Below are 22,560 nucleotides of genomic sequence, written 5' to 3'. Positions count from 1 at the left end.
GGACACTCTCTAGCACACCGCAGGGAGACAGAAGACGGATGTAATCTAAGACTCAGCAGTAGTCAAAAAACTATAACAAGAAGAAAAAGGGCAATAATCTCGCTGTTAGTTTTGGAATTGTGTCTTTATAAATAACCACAGACAGCCACACGGCTGACTAGAATATGAATGTGTGTGCAGCACTGCAGCCTCTGTTCTCCTCCTTTCAGCAACACCATTGACTTTGGGACTAAATCATCTCACTTCTCAGTAAAAGGCAGCTAACACCTTCAGGGTATCATTACCCAGTCAGTAGACTGGCCTGAAATGACATCAGGATGGAATATCTCAGGAGAATCGGAGTGAAACTGCAACAAAAGTGCTTAAAGAATGGGGAAAAAAAAAAAAAAGACTTCCACTATTATTTTCCTTATGTTAAAAATTTGCTGTAAGACCTACATTTCCCCACTGTGGGATAAATAATATTTCTAGTCTAATCTATTCTGCTTCATGTTTGGACAATTCTCTTCTCTGGTTTTGGACACAGCCTAAATGTTTCTTGTTTTCCAGCTAAAATTCCAAAAATTATTTCAGCTCGCTAAATACCAGAAGAATGAGAAACAGTGCTTGCATACACTTAGATTGCTGCACCTTTAAAAATTTAAGAAAGCTGATAATATGCTGCTATGGTTCATACATTTCTGATCGGTTAATCAAAACATTTTAATTTCCCTCCCAATCTATCTATGAAACGCTGCTTCCCTCTGTGATGTAATTGAAAACTCATAATAAAAACAATTTAAAAAACCCATCACTATATCAGGAATTTTTTTGGACCTCCACAAGTTTGATTCATAGTTCAGTACAATTTCAAAATTCCTGAACATTTCATATTTATCTTTACAGACACATTAATGCAAAAATAAGCAGCATGGGAATATCAATTAATTATATTTTTTGGAAAAGAGTCTGATTCTGTGGAAGATCTGAATATGTTTTGGTGCTGAATGAACACATTACCTCTAGACTAAACGCAAAAAGAACTTGTGGCTGAAGAGTCTCCTTACTGACACGGGCTTAAACTCAGAAAGGAAGATGCCTGAAATGACTTTCTGTGAATTTTCATGTAGCATTTCCACTGTTTAACAGGGACAATATTCCAACAGAAGCTGAGCAATAACTCCTCCCACTGCAGCTCTGTCTGCGGCAGCTGGGTGTTCATCCTGGTTTTAAATGGTCTGATTTTCAGCAATAAAGCTTTAAATGATGATTCTGTTACAATGAGTATTTTAAAATCTAGAAAGATCTGCTACAAACTTCATTGTTGCAGATTTTAAAATAAGTTTTTCTAACATACGTCTGTGTATTCTTGCCTTTTCAGAATATTGACTTCAGGAATTGTTTTATTAGACATTTTCTTTAAATTCCTTCACATTCTACATTTTCTGCAGGATATCTTGCATAGTTTTGTCATTTTGGATCATAGACAGTAATTTTATAATTGCATTACACGCAGAATTGCTTGTCATGGCTGCTGATGGCAATTTTTTAAATTGACTCAAATACATTTTAACCTCTGAAAAAAGCAAGGAGCTTGTCAGTGACATTTGATTTTATATTTTATTTTCATGTCTTTCCTCTTTGAAGAAATGTGACGCCTTTCTTGGTTAATTTGGTGATAGACATTTTTTCTTTCTTTAGACAAATTTCTTTGTGACATTTGATCCATGATGTAACAGCATGTAAGTTTATAATGAAGCACAATAAGTAACCTCTGAATGCCAGAATGTGCTATGTTTTCCTTAAAGAACATTTATTGAGGTCTGAATTTAGCCAAGAGGAATACACATTTGTGGAAAATATATCAATTGAAATCAAACACTCCTTTGTCATTCCTTCAAATTGAAACATCGTCTCCTAAACAGGGAAACCTCAGTCCAGGCCTAGTAATGCTCCTATTCCTCTGAACATCATAAAACATTTGCTTTTTTGTTCTTCAAGCTAAAAGATTGTTCACATGCTCCATCTAGTGCAGACAAAACATCATTTCACGGCATTTAAATCTGAAGTGTGTGTATCCAAACCAAAGTAACAATTAAATCAAATTAAATCCCAAAGTGGTTTTACGCTGTAGAAATTTGCAGCGATGAAAAACTAAGATGAAAACCGCTCTTAGTTTTCATCTCGACTTCACTTCTGCAACCTTTAGGGATTGCAAAGTTTGTAGCAGAACAACCAGCATGTTTAATGAGCCTTGATTGAGCAGGGCACTGTGACCTTTGCCCTCCCATTCAAAGTGGAAAGGGAATCTGAAAGCTAATGATCTGCAGCCTCATATGTTCATATTTCATTTTCAGGCTCTTGGTTTAATCATCAGTTTTTTTCTGACACTTTTCCAGAGGACAACATGCTGAGGTGACTTTGTATGAAGGCTCATTTTTGATGGAAGAAAAGTAAAAATATATTCATGCAACTATATGAGATGTAAAGATGCATCTTGATGAACTAGAATATAATCAAAATGTTCCTTTGTAGTAATTTAATTTGAACAACTGAAAATCACATATATGGACTCATTATATCCAGGCCAGGCCAGGCTCCCTAGTGTGCACCATATGGACATAGTTGCTGTCGTTTAGTTAATTATTGAGTATTTTCAGAAGAGTGGCACACAGAGGTGCATCGCAATAATTTATAATAACGTTGAAAAGTTCGTTTATTTCTGGAATTCAAATAAAAAGTGAAAATCATTGATTGATTGCACACTGTCAATTTTTAACAATATAAATGGTATTTTAATTTTTTCATATAAAGTCATGTATGTTTGAAATCCATCACATATCGGAAGGAGAATGAGATACAGTCTTTGTAGCTCCTCATTGAAGCAGATTTAACTTCTTGTTAATTAACACTTTCCAGAGCCTGCATGGTTTCTAGTCAGTGTGAATAGAGCTTGCAGTAGTGCACTAACACTATTACATTTTCTGGTTTAATAATGCAGTGTTATTCGGCTTGATTCAACAATTTTAATGATCATGTGCATCATAAAATGTGCCTATTTATAAATCTAACACCTTGTAAAGTTGCCAAAGTGTAAAACTGAAAAAAAAAAAAAACAGATAAATATTGATGTGTCACCAGGATATGGGTAAAGTATGAAAATGAGTGCAAAGTTGTTTGCCAGATAAACCTACAAAATGACCAGTGTTTTTTTTTTTTTTACCAGGGATATGTTTATCTATTGTAGTCTGAAAATGTTATTCCTTATTAGCATGAGTTCAGTGGATTTGTATAAGAGCTGTAGAGCTGTTAACCCAGACATGATTCTCCTCTGGGAAAAGACTAACAACACTCCACAAATTCCCTGAACACACAGCTGAGTGTGGCTTAAAACTGTGTATATTTTCAGAATAAATGGTGAAGCGAGGCAAATGATGCTGTAGGTAGCACATTTAATATAAGTTTGATATGAAAGACCGCCAAGATTGTAAGTGGTTGAGTCCCTTGAGAACAGTTCACAAGTGTTTTGCTGCATAAATTGCTAACATGATGAGCAACAGTCATTTTGTGGGATCAAACACTGTCCTCACTTTCACAGTCAAAGATTGTCCCTAAAGATTTTGCATGTTTTTTTTCTGAATACAGAAAATATACATCTTAATGTCTATAACTCACATGATTCACATAATTCACCCAAAGTGTGATAAAATTGTCCACTTGCTTGTTGAGAATTATACAGTTTAACTCTCTGTGGGTTTTGTCTGTTGGGGGTCTGTTCATTTGCTGTTAGATGTTCTGGTGAGTAAATGTAGAGAAAAGCTGTAAAGTCCAGTTTTTCTTCTTTGAGACTGTCTTAAGATGTAAAGATCATAAGAATAAACACCACAGTTTCCCATCATTTCGAAAACTCAACTCAGTTCAACTGAATTTATTTATGTTGCAAATGACAGTAAAAATCAGGCCCTTTTAAAACAGGCAAGAACAATTAATTTCAAAAATATATGATCAAATAAATCTACAGCTCCACAATCATATAAAAAGGTTAAAATTATATTAAGCACATTTGAATTTGATCATAGTTATAAAACAATGCAGTGAAATTCTGTTTATAATGCAGGTTGGTAGAAAGTTATTTGTTCCAGGTGATTGTGTCAAGTCAGTGACTTTCCAGCAACACCCTGAAAAAGCATGTGGTGAAGGTGGGCAATTAAAGCAACTCAGTTTTTAAATTTGCAGCAATCCTGTTTTTGACTAAAAATGTGTCAGCACTGGATAGTTGAATCGTGGTGATAATAACGTTACAGCAATATTTCCTCCTAAGCAAGCATGTGGCAAGATTAGCTGGTTGATTGCATCCAATCATTGACTCCGCAGTAATCCCTCCTCCTGAGCTCACATGCGGTGACAGTGGATGCATTGAGCCATTAACTTTGTGGCAATTGCTCCTCCTAACCAATCATTAGGCAACATTAGACAGTTGAATCAATAATTTTCCCTGCAATCACTTCTTTTCAGCAAGCGAGGACAATGAATGGTTTATTGCATCCGGTCACTGACTTTGCAACAATCCCTGATCCTGATTAAAAAAAAGAAAACGAACAGTTCTCTAAGGACTTAGAAACCTCTAACACTAACAGGGGCATTATTAGTGGCAATCTGTTGCAAATTACTTGGGGTTAAAGAGAAAAAAAGACAAATTAAATTATCACTTTGCTGCTGAGTGCTTGCAAACTAGATAAGTAGGATATTTGACAGGTCACCAGCCTTAAATGCTAATTGGCAGTCCAGCTTTGCCAGTGCTGAGACAATTTGGAATGCATTCAGTCTCTAACATTTTGTGACAACCACCTAGATAACACAACTTTTTCCAAAATATCACAGTATTGACAGATTTGAAAACAATGGTGAGTGAACTCTGACATTTTTAGGTTCTTGTATTCCTAAAACTAACAAACACCAAAACACACACAAGCTGCTGCAACAGAGTAGAATAAGTTAATGCAAAGCTACAGACAACCGATCTGCCAGAGACGCACATTACTGTCTGTACTTTCTGCAGGATCACTACCTCTGTAAAAGTCTTAAAGGCCAGGAAGACAGAATATCTTAAACAGGGTGGAGATGTACCAAGAGCGACATAAACTTGCCTTAGGCGGGTTATTCAAGCCTGCAACACCATCACCTCACAAAGAGACAAAAAAAAAAAAAAAAAGCCTAAGAAAAAGATGTCCGCTGTTGTAAATACTGTGAATATAAACTGCTGAGTGGCATAAATGTAAAGATGAATTGTCTGTCATCTATTACATATTTCTATTTAATTATTTTTTATTTTAATGTAATTAAAGCTGACAAGCGTTAAGTGTAGAAGTGACTACTACAAAGTAATGATCGTAAAATTATTTAGTCAGAAGCCCTCTGGCAGGAATCAGATCTTTAATTAGTTGGTAGTCTGTCAGCTCTTATTTCATACATTCATTTTTTTTTCACAGCCAGGATTTATTTAATTTCACAGAGTGTATGTATCACTTCAATTCAAATATGTACTCATCATAATTCATGTTTAAATGTAATGCTATTATTCCTCTTTAAAAAACAACTAACAGGAAGCCTGTGTGGAGTTATCAGGTTCTCCAGTTTTCCACTGATATACTGGTTGTAAAGTCCAAATCATGTTTGTCTGGCCATTTCTTGCTTCGAGTAGAAGTGTTGTAAGTGTAATTGAAGATGATTATGTGTGTATGTGGTCCTGTGACAGGCAGGGGAATATGTATTCTGCCTTTTACCCGTTGACTGATGGTGAACCATTGAAAGCAAAAGAATAGGTAGATATTGGTCAATCATGCCATAAAAGAGATACAACTGTAAGGTTCTAGCTGCAGCTTTGTTAAAGATAAAGTGGTCAATTTTATCAAGCAGTGAAATGATTCAGGTAAGTTTTTCACATGTTAGCAGAAGAAAGAGGTGCAGCTTTGCTTTAAAACAACATTGTCAGGAGTTTCACAGATGATTATTACAGATCACTGGAGATAGATGATGCAGGAGGCTCAAAATGATGTCATGAAAGCCAGTCAAGTCAGACATCCAGATCTAGACTGGACTGTCAGCAGGATGGTCACATGTATTATAAGACAAAGTTGTTTCTACTTATGAGATCAGCTGATGTTTAATGTGGTAGAAAAGAACTACTGTGAGTTGTTAAACATGGTGGTGACTTTTACCATTTTTTGGTCAGAGAGGAAATTTACTATTTTATTGTATTTGAAGCCAAATAGGATCAACATTGCTATTCTAAAACACCAAATTGCAGAACATGAAAGCTTTCTCTTAGTTGCAGCAGACAGAGAAGTGCTTGATGATCAATTTGTCAATCTGAAAGCCCGGCAGAATAAAAATGCCCCAAGAAAATTGAAAAATCAGTCAGAAAAGCACAAAATTGTAGCTTTTTCCACACAAGGCAGCAGAAAACCTCACGCTGTCATTACCACCTGGCACACAGTTGCACAGAGACAAGATGTAGTGATTTATTATGAAGGGGGTGATGCAACACATTGCATTTTTTGCTTAGTAATCATAAAATGTTTTGTTGTCATAAGGTGCTCTGATTCACACCTAGTTTCACTGTGGAGTTTTATTTTCATCACCAACATGTCTAGGTTTTATCTTGGGAGAAAAATAATACTAATTTTCAACTGGCTGAAGTGCAGTTATATGATTTCTGAGGAACAGATACAAATAAAACGTTTTCCCAGAAATCTTTTTGGGGGGGATTTTAAAAAGTATACACTTGATGGCAATGTGAAAAGATCATTTCAAGTTTCCAAATAGTTTGCATCTTTACTTTTCATTTTGATTTACTTTTAAATCACACAAGTGGGACAAGCTATGTAAAAACACCTCAAGTCTCACCAGGTTCTTGTGTTCTGCAATTGCACATTGCACGTTCCTCTCCTCTTGATACTCCACTGACCCCATTTTTTTGTTTAGACAGACCTTCAGTATTTTGGGACACCGCTGTATAGGTAAGAAAAACTGTACATCTAAGGATGAATTACCAGAAAAAATATAGTTTCAGAAACATCCACCAAAAATCTGCAATGAGTTTATTGAAGTGACCATTAATAGTGGCCATTTTCCATCCTGGTCTTCAGGTTACAACCATGATAATGAAGAAAATATACATTGTTTAAAAAGTTTAAAATGGCTGTTTTCTAAAAATGAAATATATCAACAAATCTGTTGCACAAGCTTAAATTTTTATTTCCACTTCATTTTGTTGTAGAAAATGAGAAAGAAAGAAATTAGTTTTAAAAAAATCTCCAAAAATCAAGATATTGCTGTTTACATTGATAAATAACTTTAAATCACCAAAAACCTTTATAAGAAGGATCAGGGAGGAAATGAGAGAATTTTCTTCTAATGATACTTTTCATTTTATGTATTTAAAATAAGATCAGAGGTAATTTCAGATAGCTCAGACTTGAGTAACTTGCATGATATGCTGTTTTATATTTAGGCATTCTCAGCACCGAAGTTTTTGTCAGAGTCGGCCATGAAAGCTTCGATCTCCTCCACTGTTCGAGGCACGCAGGTCAGCAGCTCCATGCCATTGGCCGTCACTGCAATGTCATCCTCGATGCGGACCTGGACAAGTTAGAGAAACTGAGGTCAGTTCATGAACCCAAAGTCCCTGTGAGTGAAAACATTAATTTTACACAAAGAACAGTGAATGAATTGTGAACTGTTTTACATTCAATGATTTCCCACTGATTCAGGACCAAAAGACACAAACGTGTAAAAACTCCAGAAGCACACTGACCCCTCCGAAGCCTCTGAAGCGGGCCAGCACTTGGGAGTTGATGAAGCAGCTCTGAGCAGGGTCGGCCAGGGCCTTGTCCAGCAGGTGGTCTATGAAGTATATCCCAGGCTCCACAGTGAGGACCATCCTCTCCTGCACCAGGCGGCCCATTCGCAGGCTCTTTAGTCCAGGCTCATCAATGCGCTCCACCCCCTTAAAACACGTAGATAATTGTGTCTTTTTACAAAAAAGTTACAACCACTTCCATTTAGAAAACAAGATAATTCATGTATACCTATAACACTGGGTTACAAAAATTTTTTTTGAAAATTGTCTTTATTTTTTCAACTGAATAAGGACTATTTTGCACCGCTGAATCCAAAAATAACATCCATTTTTCTCAAACAGGTCAGGTTTCTCTTCTAATTTGATTTAGAGAAATCTGATCTTCTGATTAAATTGATTACATTTTCGAAACATTATTAGTTCATTTCTGCTAATATTTCTCATACAAAAAAGGTTTTGGGAAAAAAAATGTTTTCTGGCAGAGCGTATTAATTAAATGTTACATACTTGGATTTCTGTGAATTGAATAATAAACACTTATAAGGGTAAGTACATGTAAAATGAACATTTCGTCTTCATTGTGCAAAATTCTCCATCTCTTTTCTGTCCTGATGGAACCAGCTGCTCATCACTCATTGATCTCAGAAAACTGATCCATTTGTCAGAACAAGTTATACATTTTGATGCTCATGTTGCATCCATGGCTTAGAAAGTTGACCTGATTGTGCAAAACCAACGTGATTTTTGGATTCAACACATCAAAATTACCCTAAAACAGTTGAAAAACCTCAGGCAGTTTTTTGGCTGTTGACCAGAGTAATTTACGACATTCAGTTCGTTTAGCCACTAGTTGTTTTACTGTAGTGTGCATAATGTAAATTTTCTGAGGAGCAGTAATCAAATGGCCAGAGATCAGAATCGACCAATTTCTCCTGGATCAGCTATAAATGCATTAAAATTAAGAACATCTAATATATTTGACCTATAAACATTAACCAAAAGCATCTCCTTTGATTATTTTCACTTTGAGTCAGTAATATTTAAGACATATTTGATCTGAAGTATAAATGTGAAAAAGCTTCTAACTATTTTTATTTTACCCCCTTACCTCTGGGTAACCTCCCACGTCGTGAACATCAATGCCCAGCAGGTGTCCCAGGCCGTGCGGCATGAAGACAGAACCCAGGTGGACCTTCAGCATGTCCTCAACATTTCCATGCAGGATGCCAATCTTCACAAGTTCCTCCAGGTGAACTTTGTCAACCAGACGGTGCATGTCAGTCCATTTCACACCTTCAAAACAAACATATTTTAGCTACTAAGGAACAGAAAGTGTTTTTGCATAGAAAAGCCCATTTTATTTATTGGAAAATAATACAGACATCAATCAAACTGTAACACATACGGACTTATGTGGTAAAGTTGCACCTCTAGAGGAAGCAGAGGTGAGGTAGTTTGGGGGCCAGAGCTGCTGTCACTAATATTTAGTGTGAACAACTCTGCACTGGATGAGATTTTCTCTAAGGTGAGAGTCATACCTCTCACACCTTCTTCTAGTCCTCACATGAATTCAGTCAGCTATATCTTCCCCGCCTCAGGGTCCTTCCAGCTGCCCCTGTGCAGCCCTGATTTTTTGTGACTGCTTGCTGTGTGTGCTAACAGAAATGATTAAACTTCCCTTCAAATGCACCAAACACAGCATATACAAAACAAGTGGCAAGAAGTCTTAAAAATCTGCCATGCATGTCCAACACAGTGTGGTGGTCCTTCTATAATTCCTTTTCGTTTATTTTCAAACTGAATAAATAAAGATACAACACACTTTTCTTAAAAAAAAAGAGCCTTTTGAGTCAGACCCACTGAAACGGGAAGGCGCTATCACATATGTACGAAGATATGTTTTCTGGAACAACAACAAAAGATCTTTCTGATGGTTTAATGAATTTCTGGTAATTTATTGGGAACGCCGAAAATAAGTTCTAGTACAAATGTTTGCTGCAAAGATCATCAACAGGGATTATTTCTCCTTGCCTACTAAAAAAAATGTTTTGTTATTTTGTTAGATACATTTTTGCCCCAGGATAAGAAATACTTTTCAGCATCTGATTCCCAAAACAACAGAGGAAGAGTCTCATGATACAACTAGCGGAGTACACAACATTAGCACTAAATTAATTAATGGTGGTACAGAAACAACATAAGCAGCTTATGATTCTTCTCAGGTGCATAGAAAACCCAAGTTGTTAAGAGAAAAGCCTTTGGCTCTTCTGTATTGTTAGCTCTGGTGTCTCTCACTCTCCTCTAGTCAATACTCTACAGATTCCTACGGGTTTATGTAAGGATCATTTGTGACCAAAGCATAGAGATGCCTAGGTCATTGAAATATGTATTAGTATTTATGGCAGTGTGGGCAAGTTCTGCTGGAAAATGAAATCAGAATCTCCAAAAGGCTTCAAAAAAGAAAAAAGAAATGTGATGGACTGGCGACTTGTCCACGGTGTTCCCCGCCTGTCGCCCGAAATGTCTTGCTGAAGATAGACACTAGCAGCCCTCCCGACCCCACTTGGGACAAGGGTGTAAAAAAATGTATGCATGTATGGATGGATGTTATCTCAAAGGTTCTACTTCTGTAGTCTAAAGAGCCATATAAAGACTTCTGGTGGGCCGGATTTGGCCAGCAGACCACGAGTTTGATATGTGTTCTTGACTTTTGTTTGTTATGAAATGCAAAATTTACTTCCTCACTGAGCAACATTTCAGTTCCTTTTCTTCTGTTTTCTGGTCTTACCTCACAATCCCAGAGATTGTGGCCTTTTTTCTACGACACCCTCTCCTTGCACTCAACTTTCTATCAACATGCCTATGAACAGTCATCTTCTACATTCATAAACATTCAATGAAATAAATACTTGAAATATATCAATGGGTCTGTAATGAAACTATGAAACAACTAAGTATGTTTTGTAGTTGTTAACTTGTCCTTAGCAATAATGCAACTGTTGATATGCACCTCTATTGTTTTTAGAAAAGCAACATTGTATCTATTCAAACATTCATAGCATAAATATGCTTTACTATTATTGATTTTTTCTGAAACCCTCTTACATGTTGATTTGGGAATTGCAATCCTTTTGGAGTTTTAAGTAGATTTTTTAGCTCAATGACAGTAAAGCAGAGAGAAGCTCTGCTTCTTCTATTTCTGATTGTGAAAAACAGAAATAAGCAAAAGCAAGGTGCATACTGTGGCTATATTGTTCAACAAAATCATTAAAAGAATGACAAAAACAACTGAGTAGGATGTTTCAAAATTACTGTACTGTATGGAATATGTGAAGACTTTTTGTCATGTATTGTTTCTAAAATGATAACAAGGTCACATTTTCCTTCGGCAACTTGTCCTTAGCATCACTGAAGATGATAACCTGGGCTGAGGGCAGCCATGACGGCGCGTGAGGATTTTAGGACCGCCTCATAGATTGCCCTCTGGTCTGCAGTGAACTTTCCGTTGGCCGGGAAGGAGCAGGTTATGTCTGAGGAGTAGCAGTAGTACTCTCCTCCCATGTCAAACAAACTGCAAGAGGAAGCAACATTATAACTCATTAATTTGTTTCTTGTAGTTTGGTTTTAGGTTTCAAGTTCTTCTGAGTTTCCAGAAACAATAGAAAGGCAATTTGAAGCCAACATCTTAAGACAATTTTTGAAATGCTTCCAAAACAAATTGTGAGTCATGAATCAGTAATTTGATGAAAAACTACTAAAGTCTGCTCACCACATGTCTCCATCTTGAATTGTCTTGTCATTTGGAGCCCCTGCATGACCGTAGTGGAGGACAGAGGAATTATTGCCCCTGATGGGAGTAAATGAGGAGGAAAAAAATCAATAACATTTCACAGCTTCAGCTCTCTGGTATACAATTATTCAACAATGACATAGATCGTAAAATAGCTGGCATTACAAACTTTTCTCTCATGTTTTAAGCTCATAAACTCAAAAAATGAGATATAAATCACTCTGTGTTTATTTTTCCAGATCACACTGAAACGTCCCTGTAGGGCCGTCCACATGGCAACCCGTCTAAAGACTAATTATTGATTGTGTCAAGCTCTCCCAATTCACTGATTGGAATATTGTTTGAGATTAGAAAATAAAGATTGGTCCCTGGAAACAAAGGCTACCTTTTCAGACTTTTAAGGAGTTTATGAAACAGATTAATTTGTAAGTATTCAAATTGTTAAATGCAACTCTGCTACAAAAATACCTTAAATGCACTATACCCTATACGAAAAGTATGATAAACATGGATTTATGTGATAAGGAAAAGAATGCTACTGAATATGAACATCAAGTAAAAAGTAAGAAACTAAAAAGTAGTTTATATTAATTTTAATTAATAAAGCCTCACGTTCCACAGATGCAGGTGTAGGAAGTGTGTCGCATCCCGCCTTTGGAGTAGCAATAGTGCTGGAACAGACTTAAAAATAAAAACAAAAACACAGCATTACCAATGAGAAGAAAAGTAAACAATCTGAGCCCAGTCATCTTCAGTGAAAACGTTTGTCGTCTGCATTAAGTAAAATTAATTTTATTGTCAAGAACTTCAATGACCTTCACAATCCTTGGTGGGACTATAAAGACTGAAGAACGGGTATCTCATATTTTGTCTCTTTCCATAGAACAAATATAAAATTGAAAGACAAATATCAGCTAAAAGTTTCACAGCAATCTATCAGCACAAGGTGCTGTGCTTCCATCTCTTATCAGCAAATGCAGAGCAGCAGATTCACTGATAAAAACTAAAATTACAACTTACCTTTCCATTTCATATTCTTTCTTTCCAGGTCTGATGTTTTTCATCACCTACAATAAAGGGCAAATATAGATTATCATTAAGATTAACCTCAGAATTATCAAGAATTAATTATTAAGGAGCTATTATGGTTAAAGTAATCTGAAACAAAATATTTGCACCCACTAGATGCACAGAAATCTATAAACCCTTTATTTTTATTTTGTAAAAGGGAAGGCAAAACTGGAACATCAATCCCACAACAAAATAGGTGAAAACAAATCATGAATGGACCTCTAAGGGTTTTTTGTGTTTTGCCTAATCAAATTTGAAAGATTTTTGATTTATAAGTATATGAAATTAGTTCAGGGAAAAACAAGAAATAAAGAAAAAAAATACAGATCTAATTCTCTGTTGTGTAAAATTCAGAAAAATTTTACTGACCAAATTGTGAAAAATCAAAGCCTATCTGTGCCCACTTAATTCAAATATTGATGCAATAATTAAATTCACAACAGATGAATGAAAAACAAAATGTACCCTTTTGTTATGTTGCTTCCCCTTTTAACATCAATAAATTAAAATGAATAAGTCTCGAACTCCTTTTGATACAATGCTTCTTGTTTAGTGATCCTCTCATATAATCTGTCTTGAAAAGGAGTATATTACCATTTTGTGGGCTTCACTGGAAACCCTGTTGGTGTAGCGCAGGACCTCCAACTCCATATCAGTCTTAAGGAGGCGACTGCAACACCAGACAGAACAAGGAGCAATCAGTTCACGTTATGGTCATCACACAGCTTGAAGAAATCTTCTTTAAATCTATAAAGTTTTAAGACACCTTAAAAAGTTACAATTCAAGCAATTTCCAAACATAACTTTTTAAAAACAAATATGTGTGGATTATTTTCACAACTATTTAATGGGGTTTTAGTTATAGGATGTAAAAGCTCATTGTAATTGTAATGAAAATATGTTGTTTTTTTGCCTCGGATTGGGACAATTTTAAGTGTCTTATATGTGTGTGGGGGAAGATTAATTAAATATAAACTTCACCCTTTTAACTTTTTTAAATTTACATGTTGGAAATGAACTGTGTAAAACAGCATGTCTAACATTAACCCCAGGATCTTCTGCATTAATTAAATCAAATATTCAAGGGAAGAACCTCCATTAATCGTCACCCCACAACAAAACAGTGCTGCAGTCTTCCTTTAGCTTACAGCTAATTCATATCTTTCTCATTCATTTGGGGAATTGCTAGGGAAAATGTTTAGCAATTCCTGCAATAATGGAATCAAATAAATTCAAGGCAGGGGTAACCAGTAGAAACACTGACGTCTATTCTAAAAACAGATATCCAATTAAAAGAGACCAATGCTACTTTCAGCAAGAGGAGCGAGGGAGAGGGTTCAATCAGGCTCTGGGCTCGAAGAGATGTGACTGAAAAGCATTCTTCCTCATTTCTGAGAACATCGATTCATCTGGAGGGCTCAAACTCTAATAGCAAAGACAACCAGGCGAGCACGTAGATCATTATGTCCATGCAGAGAGATTTCTGACTCAGAGGAAAGAAGCAGAAGTAGAAAACTTCCACCCTGAACACAACCACAAACAAAAATTCCCTAGGATACGTGTTTGTTTAAGAATTCTGCTGAAAAAACATTTTGGAGCTCCTTAGGCAACCTTTCCCAGTTATGCAGTATAAAATGCAGTTTGGCACACTCACCATTCCACAATGACTGGGTGTAAGAGAGTGTTGTTCACTTGGAAGCTGAAAAACAAAGTACACCATAAACTAAATGTAATGTGGTACAACTGGTTCACAAAAAGTATCTGTGAGAAGAAAAATACAACAAATGCATGAAGGCAAGCAACATATTTCTGATAAAGTGAGACCTAACAAATAAAAATCATGGATGTTTATCTAATTACAATCACTAACATGTATGTAGAACACTGGTGTATGTTTAGCTATAAATGTAAAACAGCTGGAATAGAAAAATTGATACATTTGTCTGATTTCTTATTCTTATAGACATGTTTGTTTAATTGTATTTAATTAGCTCAAACAAGTATCTAGAACAAAGTGCAAGAAACATATGCAACCAAAGGTCACACAATCTGGGTGAAATCACGAAAAGAGAAAAAGTGTTTAAGCAGATGGTGGTTAGACCTGTGTCTCTACAAGCTGAGCTGTTTATCTTTCAGTCACAGGTGCTGGGTTTTCCCTTTGTTCTTCATCTCATACTGGCGTGTGCTGGTGTGTGTGTGTGTGTGTGTAAGCAAGATGTGGTGATAAAAACTGTATAAAAAGCTTTGTGCAACTCATATCGGGGTTCTACTTCTCTGACTTCCAGAGACAGAGGCTTTGAACGCTTTTGCCTTCGAAAAAAGCATTTAAAATGATTGATCTTTCTCTAATTTAGCGAACAGTTTTCTCTTCTTTTGGTAAAGAATTTCCACCACACAGCCAGCCTTAACAAATAAAAGGTAAATCCTGCTAGTGCAAATTAGACACACCTGCTGATTCCTTCAAAGGAGGCTTCACGGCAGATGCTCCCACTGTCCGTGTTCTGTCCTCGCTTTAAAGGAAATAAAATTATTATATTTCAAACAGTATAAAACAATTATTACAGTAGCTGTACTCCAGTTTTAAAGTCAAGATTTGCTTTTGATTCTCTTCAATCAAGGGAAACAAATAAACAAAATGGCCATTATAGAACTGACTGAAGATTTGGTTTGACTTTTTTTTTTAATGGAGGTTAGCCTGGATTTTGCTGTACCAAACACAAATATGTAAAACGTCACACCCCTAATACAGTTGCTTAGTATCTAATACAAGCGGGCATCGTAAAGCTTAATCCTGTTAATGAAATGATAGTTACCAGTGTCAGGAGAACTGATGGCTTCATGTTGGACAGGACTTCAGAAACCTACAAAAAATAATTAGAAGACTCAGCAGTGCTTCAAGAAAGACAAGAATCAGTCCTCATGAAAAGGTCACTCTGATACTGTGGCCTTTCCAGTAATAAGCACCACAATTGATGACGAGAATCTGCTGTACTCTGCCAGCAGCATAAACATCTCAAAACAAATTCTTGTTTCAATGCTCACAAACATTGCGGTGGGATTTGAGAATGTCATGTTGACCTTACTGAGATGCAGTATACTGCATGTTGCCTGGTTTTGGTGGAGAAAGCAATAAATAATATCTAAATAATAAATAATCATAAATAATGTGACAAGAGTTTTTTCCTCTTGCTATAAATTTTGCTATTTATACAAGAATGACAAAATGAAACACTTTGCAGAGCATAAAATCCTGTCAGCTCTTTGAAGAGAACATAAATTACTTCAAAATAAATCAAAACAAAGGAAAAGAACATTAAAAAACATTGTGACCTGCTTATGACATGCTCCTATTTTGTGTAGTGTATGTTTCAGTGTTTTAGTGTTTAGATTTGTTCATTATATAAGTGGATAAGTTAATTGCTAAATTAATTATAAAGTTAATCAGAGTGCATCGGTTGGAGATGCTGTGGTTATTCAGCATCTCGAGGTGAGTGCGTCTTTATCGGCACAGACCAAACACTTTCAAAGCGCACGCATTCAATGAAGAAATGTAATTATAGGGTCATTGCTGCGCTATTTGAAAACTTAAATGTTGCATGTATGGGGCAAATGTGAATTACAAATGGATTCTCAGAGTTGTAACGTTCTTGACACAAAATATTTCAACATTTCCAAAACAATTAATGGCAAGTTGTTCTAGAATGTTATAAAACTGTGTATGCTGCCGCTTCAAATGTCTGAGAAGGTATGCACAAGGGGCATATGTTTTTATTTGTTTTTATCTCTGCAATACTAAGAGTTTGACGACTTTGTGGCGAACAAAACCATCCCAGCTAATCATTTAAAAGTGAAGAAGCCATTGTCAACTTTGCTCTCAAAGTCCATAAACTTGTGACATCTTTCAGAGCTAATGATTAGCTTGTGGACAACCACAAGCTGCTGCATCTTTTGCCTTCCTCAGCACTTGTCCTCAAAAACGTGAGGACTGACCATACAAGCTTCCCAGATTTTCATAAAAATGCTTGCACATGGCTTAAAAGAGGAATCATATACATATTTAGCTATGAGTCAAACATATTCTTCAATATTACCCTATATCTTTTATCTCTGTAATTTCTATTTGAAATGCTGAACTCCTGCAGTAACAGTTATTGGATTTGGATCATTTGCATTAATATTAGCTACAAATATAAGGTTAAACAGATTATCTGCCTCAACAGTATCAGTTTCTGCCACCATTAAATATTATATGGTCATGCTAAAATGCCTTGTCTGGAAACGTAACACATACTTACGTCACAGGTGTACTGCACCTCATCAACAGCGTACTTCTCCTTGAAGTGCTCCCTAGGAAAGATCCTGTACACAGATGCAAGCACAGCAACTGACAAAGTCCAAAAAACATGTAAAATGTACAAATGTGGTATTATGCACAGTGCTGGACTCTTTGAGGAGTTTTAGGACTTACTCCCCCATCCAAGTAGCATAGCTTTCAGGCAGTTTAGGAACAAAAAGAATGGATTTTCCCGTGTCCACATCTATGGCTCCAAAACAGTCAGCCTCTGTCACTCCAAAAGCCCAGTGGAAGAAAGACTCCTACACAGGAAAAAGAATCAGAAGTGTAAAAACATGAAGATATTTTATCTTCTGTTCACAAAGATGGTAAACTGATTATAAAATGATAAATAAATGCAAAAATACAACCCACCTGCCTGAAGAGGATGTCGGTGTCCGTGCAGTACCTCTGCGTTTGCTCTCCCCCTTGCAGCAACACGACTGACTTTGGCAGTAAAGCCTTTTTAGCTCTCAACCCCAGGCACAATCTTTGACGATTCTCAGCGAAAAGGGCAGCGGACACCCTCAGGGTGTCATTACCCAGCCAGTAGATGGGTCTGAGAGGACAAGAAGATACATCTCAGGAAGGTCAGGGTGGGGCAGTGGCTGGTGACACTCAAATTCATTTAATAGGTTTTTACTAAGATTAGCCTTAAGATTAGTTTGTCTTGCACCTCCTGCAAAATGACAACCATACTGACTCTTCTTATTATTTTTATCCATGTAGTGCATGGATGAGGCAAACCATTATAAATCGTAAAACAACACTGACCTGCAGTATATTTAGTTGAAAACTAACATCTTTAAAGTTTCATTTCTGTTTCAGTGGTACAATAATTAAATGTGAGAACGAATTGAAAAAACGTTTAGCCATAAAATGACTTAATAAAAAATAACAAGACTACTTATTTAGACATGTCACAGTTGTACTTAGTCAGCAGTTTTTTATGTCTGTCTATATTTATATCTATACTGTGGTATTAAATTGTGGCTTTAAAGAAATGTAATAGTTCCTTATTCATAAATATGCACATTTTCTGATGAAAGTAATTTTATTAGTAGTTTAGTACATTTTAAAGTTTGTTTTCAAGGCAGCTTACAAAAATGAACTGATACTAATTAAACTCTCTAAATCTCTATGCAATATTAGAAAATGTAATGACAATATTATAATTACATAATGCGATGACGATATACGTTTAGATAAATCAACATCTTTCTAACATCTCTGTTTCTCATATGGCACTACAATATTTCCAACTCATTCTGTGACCTTTGGGATCTTGAACACCAGCTCTACATTATGTACACTAAGTGTTCAGCCTCTGCACTCTCTGCAGGTTGAATACTTTAAATACAGAAGGCAAGGTTGCATTTTAAAGAGTACTTCAGAAATTTAAAATTGTTCACACCAATTTGTGATGACAATCTATTTGAAATATAGGCACACCTAATGATCAATTTGACCGGCTTGAAAAGGATTAGACGAAAGGGCAATAAAAATCCAGTTCTGTTTAGAAGAAACAGTTTAGCCAGAAGATGCTGACAAGCAAACTTGTAGATCTTAGGAAATAAATCTGATCTCCAGCGAGAGGTCTGCTGATAAGATAAAACACGTTTCCACCTAGAGCAGAGGTTAATCCAGGAATCAAAAGTATTTTACTGCAACCTGAATGAATGAGGCTTATTCTAATTTAGTAACAGAAAAATCTTAATCAGATACAGAGACTTGTTGTAATTAAGCTGCCTGTGTGTTTCTCTGTGTAAGGTTTTCTGGATTTCTCATCATGTGAACAAATTGATTCTACACTATAGTCAAACCTTGTGATATCGTTCGATATTTTCTACCTCTTCAAAAACTGGGTTCTTTTTTCGGAAAAGTACGAATATGTGCATTGTTTTAATTCTAATATAAGAGATGTTTGCACAAGTCAAAGACCTTTGAAGATATAACCTACATTCCAGTGAAATGCTAAAATATTTAATTTTATCCCCTCTGCTACGTGCATCCTGTTAAAAAATAATAATAAGAATACAGAACACTATTTCAATTATTCAGAACTGTGTAGAACACCTAAACTCATCTATTTATTTCAAGCGTAAAATTAAAACTCAAAGTATTGTTATTGTAAAGACAGAGATAAGATGCAGACTGAAAAATGACCCGAACTATTACTATTACTAATTAAAGTTCTGCCTAGCAACAGCTCCAGCGCGCAGCTCACCCTGGCAGCAGTTAAAATGGCAAAATAATGGCAAAAGTTGGAATTTTGTGACTTAACGCGAATATTTACATAATTAAATAAAATAATCTCTGGTAACTCACTGTGCAGCTGAAGCCATGTCGACACTTTCTGTTCCAGAGGGTCACGTGTTGAAAATGGTCACGTGGGCTTTGCAACGCAGCAGCATCAGCTGACGGGAAGCTGCTCTTCTTTTTCTTTTTGTTGTTTTATTATTATCAATGTTGACATAAAACATAATTAGGCATACTACATAAGAACGTAAATTAAAGACTATTAAAGATGAGACTACCGTTCAAAAAGAATACATAAAATAAAAACGTAAAACAGAAACTGTTTAAATAAAGAGGACATGTTTTTTAAACTAAATATTTAAAAATCATTAAACTACTTCGAACCTTCGTGTTTTTGCCGACTGGCTGCAAAATGATTATATAGTGCATTACAAGAAGTCGTGCTGCATTCGGGTGTTCGGGACATTACAGTGTCAACGGTGAAACTGCATAATAACAAAAAATACTTCCTTCTACAAAGCTTTGTAGTCTTCTTACACAAAAGTTTAATAAATAAACAAGCAAAACGATTTCTGCAAACACCTTATAATTTAGAACAGGTAATAGTTTTTAATATTAATTCAGTAGTCTACAATTTGTTTCACAGTTACTTTTTAGGGTGCTTTTTAAAAAAAATAGCATATTACATCTTTGTATTCATTTTGTGATTCATTTGGGGGAAAAAATTACATCAAATACTATTGCAGCATAATCATTTATAAAACTTAGCAGTGAATTCAGGGAAACACAAAAGTCCCTGGCTGCACTGCACACAATCCTGTTTTATTTAATTGCGCCACGGTGCAGTTACCCGTAAAAACAGCAGGGGGAGATACTGCTCCCTTTAAAACAACAGTGGAGCAGATTGAATTATTATCATTATGGATCAGTGCAGATAAATGATGCAAGAACTCTAAATGATATGTCATGAATGGCAACATCCAACTGTGGCCAACTGTCAACATGGTTAGCACCCCATTATCAGCCTTTTGTCCCCACAGAGACATAAAGCTGATAATAGGTTATTAGATAACAAGACATTGACAGCCGTTTATTTTTGTCTCCTGAAGGGCAAATTCGTTAAGCCTTTAAATGCTTAAAATCTTGGAAGACATAATCTATTTTACCTGCCAGAGAAAATGCCGTACCACATGTTGCCCTTCACATTCAAAGGCAGTTTGCAATCATTACAAGATTTTTCATTTCTAATTTCACAAAGTCAAACCAATTTCACAGCACATTGTGAACATGTTAGTTACCTCTAAAACATTTTATCATGTTAAAACCACGGCAGTCAATGTTTTATGTGATGAGCCATCACAGAGTAGTGGATGACATCTAATTGAAAGTTCAAAATTGGATAAAATTGATCCTTTAAATCTGATTCACCTAAATTAAATGCATTTGTACCAGTTTCTTTGACAAGTTGCTTAAACAGAGGCCACCTTTGTTTAATTTATTCTCAGTAAAAATACAATTCTGCCAAGCCCTTAGAAGTTTAAGAGAACTGCATCATGGATACCAAGGAACACACCAATACAGTTCATGGATGAAGTTTTGGAGAAGCTTAAAACTGTGTTGATTTTAAAGCAATACGTTAAATTTAAAAATCTCACAGAACACTGTGAAATATATATAGTAGCCTGCAAATATTAATGCATTTTACCAGTCATAGATTTGGATATAGAAATATCTAACTAAGAAAGAATGTTATAACCAAGTTAATAATAATACCTTGGATGACTCTACTGCTGGAAGAGGGGAAGGTTTAAAATAAATTTGTACCTGGACCTTGAATGCGTAAATGTACTTTATTGCTGTTCTGCTTTTGCTTGCTTTTTAAAATTTTCTTTGAATGTGACTTTGTTTATTCTTGTATTACAACACATTCACTAAACTCAAACTCAATGCATGCTATATCTGTGGGAACTAAAACAAATCCACAAGCTCTGTGGAAGAATCTGCCAACTTGGTAATTATTGTTCATGCCCTCAGAAAATATGCATTTTGTGGAAAAGTGGCAAGAAAAAAGCTACTGTTGACAGAAAATTATTTTTGGAGTTTAACACAAGTCATGTTGAGGACACGACTTGCAGAACACCCTTTCAGATGAGACCAGAAAAACACTTTTTCCCGCCAAGAAAAAGGTTGCGTGTGGAGTAAAACTAATTCTGCACATCACCCAACGCATACCACCCCGTTGGGTGTGTTGGCAGCCGGACAGCATTGATGGTTTTTGTAGATTTATCGCATAAAATCTCTGAAAGAAATATTGAAGTTTGTGGTTTTAATGTGACAACTTAATAAAAAAAACTTAAAGGGCATGAATTCATTTTCAAGGCCCTGTAGATGTGCACGGATGATCTAATGTCACAGAAACCAAATGTGTTACTTGGAGTTGTAGTTATTAACAGGATTGGCAACTTTTCCACTATTCATTTCGCTGCAAAGCCACCAGCTTTCAATGATTCATGCCAAGATTTAAACAGCAGCAGCTTTAGACAGACTTCACTTTACATGTGTAAATACACCTGGGACTTTATGAAAGGCAAACATATAATCAAGGTTTGCTGCTCAAGGTTTTCTTTCTTGATAATCTGGGCAGTTATGCTGAGAAATTCATAGGATGTTCACCAACCACTTCTCTCTCAAGTCACTCTTTGTGTGAGTGTGTGTGTGTGTGTGTGACACATAGTTTTGAAATATTGTCAGTGTTCATCCAAAATGTACACTGGTAGGAAAGAGGTGTATTTCCTGGCAGTCCAAAGCTACAGGACATCAGGCGGCCAGCGGGTTAGTATACATTGGGGACTAGTTTCCCAGGATTTTATATTCTGTTTTTGGTACCAGATGCAAGTTATGCTGATATAGCTGAACCTTTTGGCTTTGAAACTTGAAAGCTCACATCTTGTGGACTTTAGACATTTTCAGGGAAGCACTTGGCATCTTCAAAGACTCTTGCTCTTTCAGACAATAATGAGTTGTGTCGGTAAAGGGATGTGTTTGAAATTTTGAGCCCAGAAATTCCCAAAATCATCATCTTGTCTAAGAAAGGATGAAAATGCAAAGGAACTGTGTGAAGTACAGTACATGATTCAGAAGCTTGTAAAGTGAATATTAAAGACAAAAATCTGAAATAATTGTCTTCTGGATGACCTCCCAGGTAACTTGCGGTGTCTAAAAAAGCATTTTAGCCTACTTTTCTTCAGGTCACTGAAGTCTGTGAAA

General features: G+C 36.0%; 1 protein-coding gene across 1 annotated transcript; it reads right to left on the bottom strand.

Moving 5' to 3' along the window:
- Nucleotides 1–7,058: 7,058 nt before the first annotated feature.
- Nucleotides 7,059–19,442, bottom strand: pepd (peptidase D). Its single transcript, XM_028015705.1, has 15 exons — nt 19,363–19,442; nt 17,410–17,593; nt 17,170–17,297; nt 16,997–17,060; nt 15,515–15,562; nt 15,150–15,211; nt 14,356–14,400; nt 13,296–13,371; nt 12,651–12,697; nt 12,243–12,311; nt 11,610–11,687; nt 11,263–11,411; nt 8,949–9,133; nt 7,796–7,987; nt 7,059–7,620 (listed from the first exon to the last, which is right to left on the bottom strand). The coding sequence occupies exons 1-15, from the start codon at nt 19,377–19,379 to the stop codon at nt 7,489–7,491; spliced, it is 1,476 nt and encodes a 491-aa protein (XP_027871506.1). The 5' UTR covers nt 19,380–19,442; the 3' UTR covers nt 7,059–7,488.
- Between the last annotated feature and the right edge of the window lie 3,118 nt (nt 19,443–22,560).

The sequence above is a fragment of the Xiphophorus couchianus genome, chromosome 4 (assembly GCF_001444195.1).
Source record: "Xiphophorus couchianus chromosome 4, X_couchianus-1.0, whole genome shotgun sequence".
NCBI lineage: Eukaryota > Metazoa > Chordata > Actinopteri > Cyprinodontiformes > Poeciliidae > Xiphophorus > Xiphophorus couchianus.
This window is presented reverse-complemented; position numbering and strand designations above follow the sequence as displayed.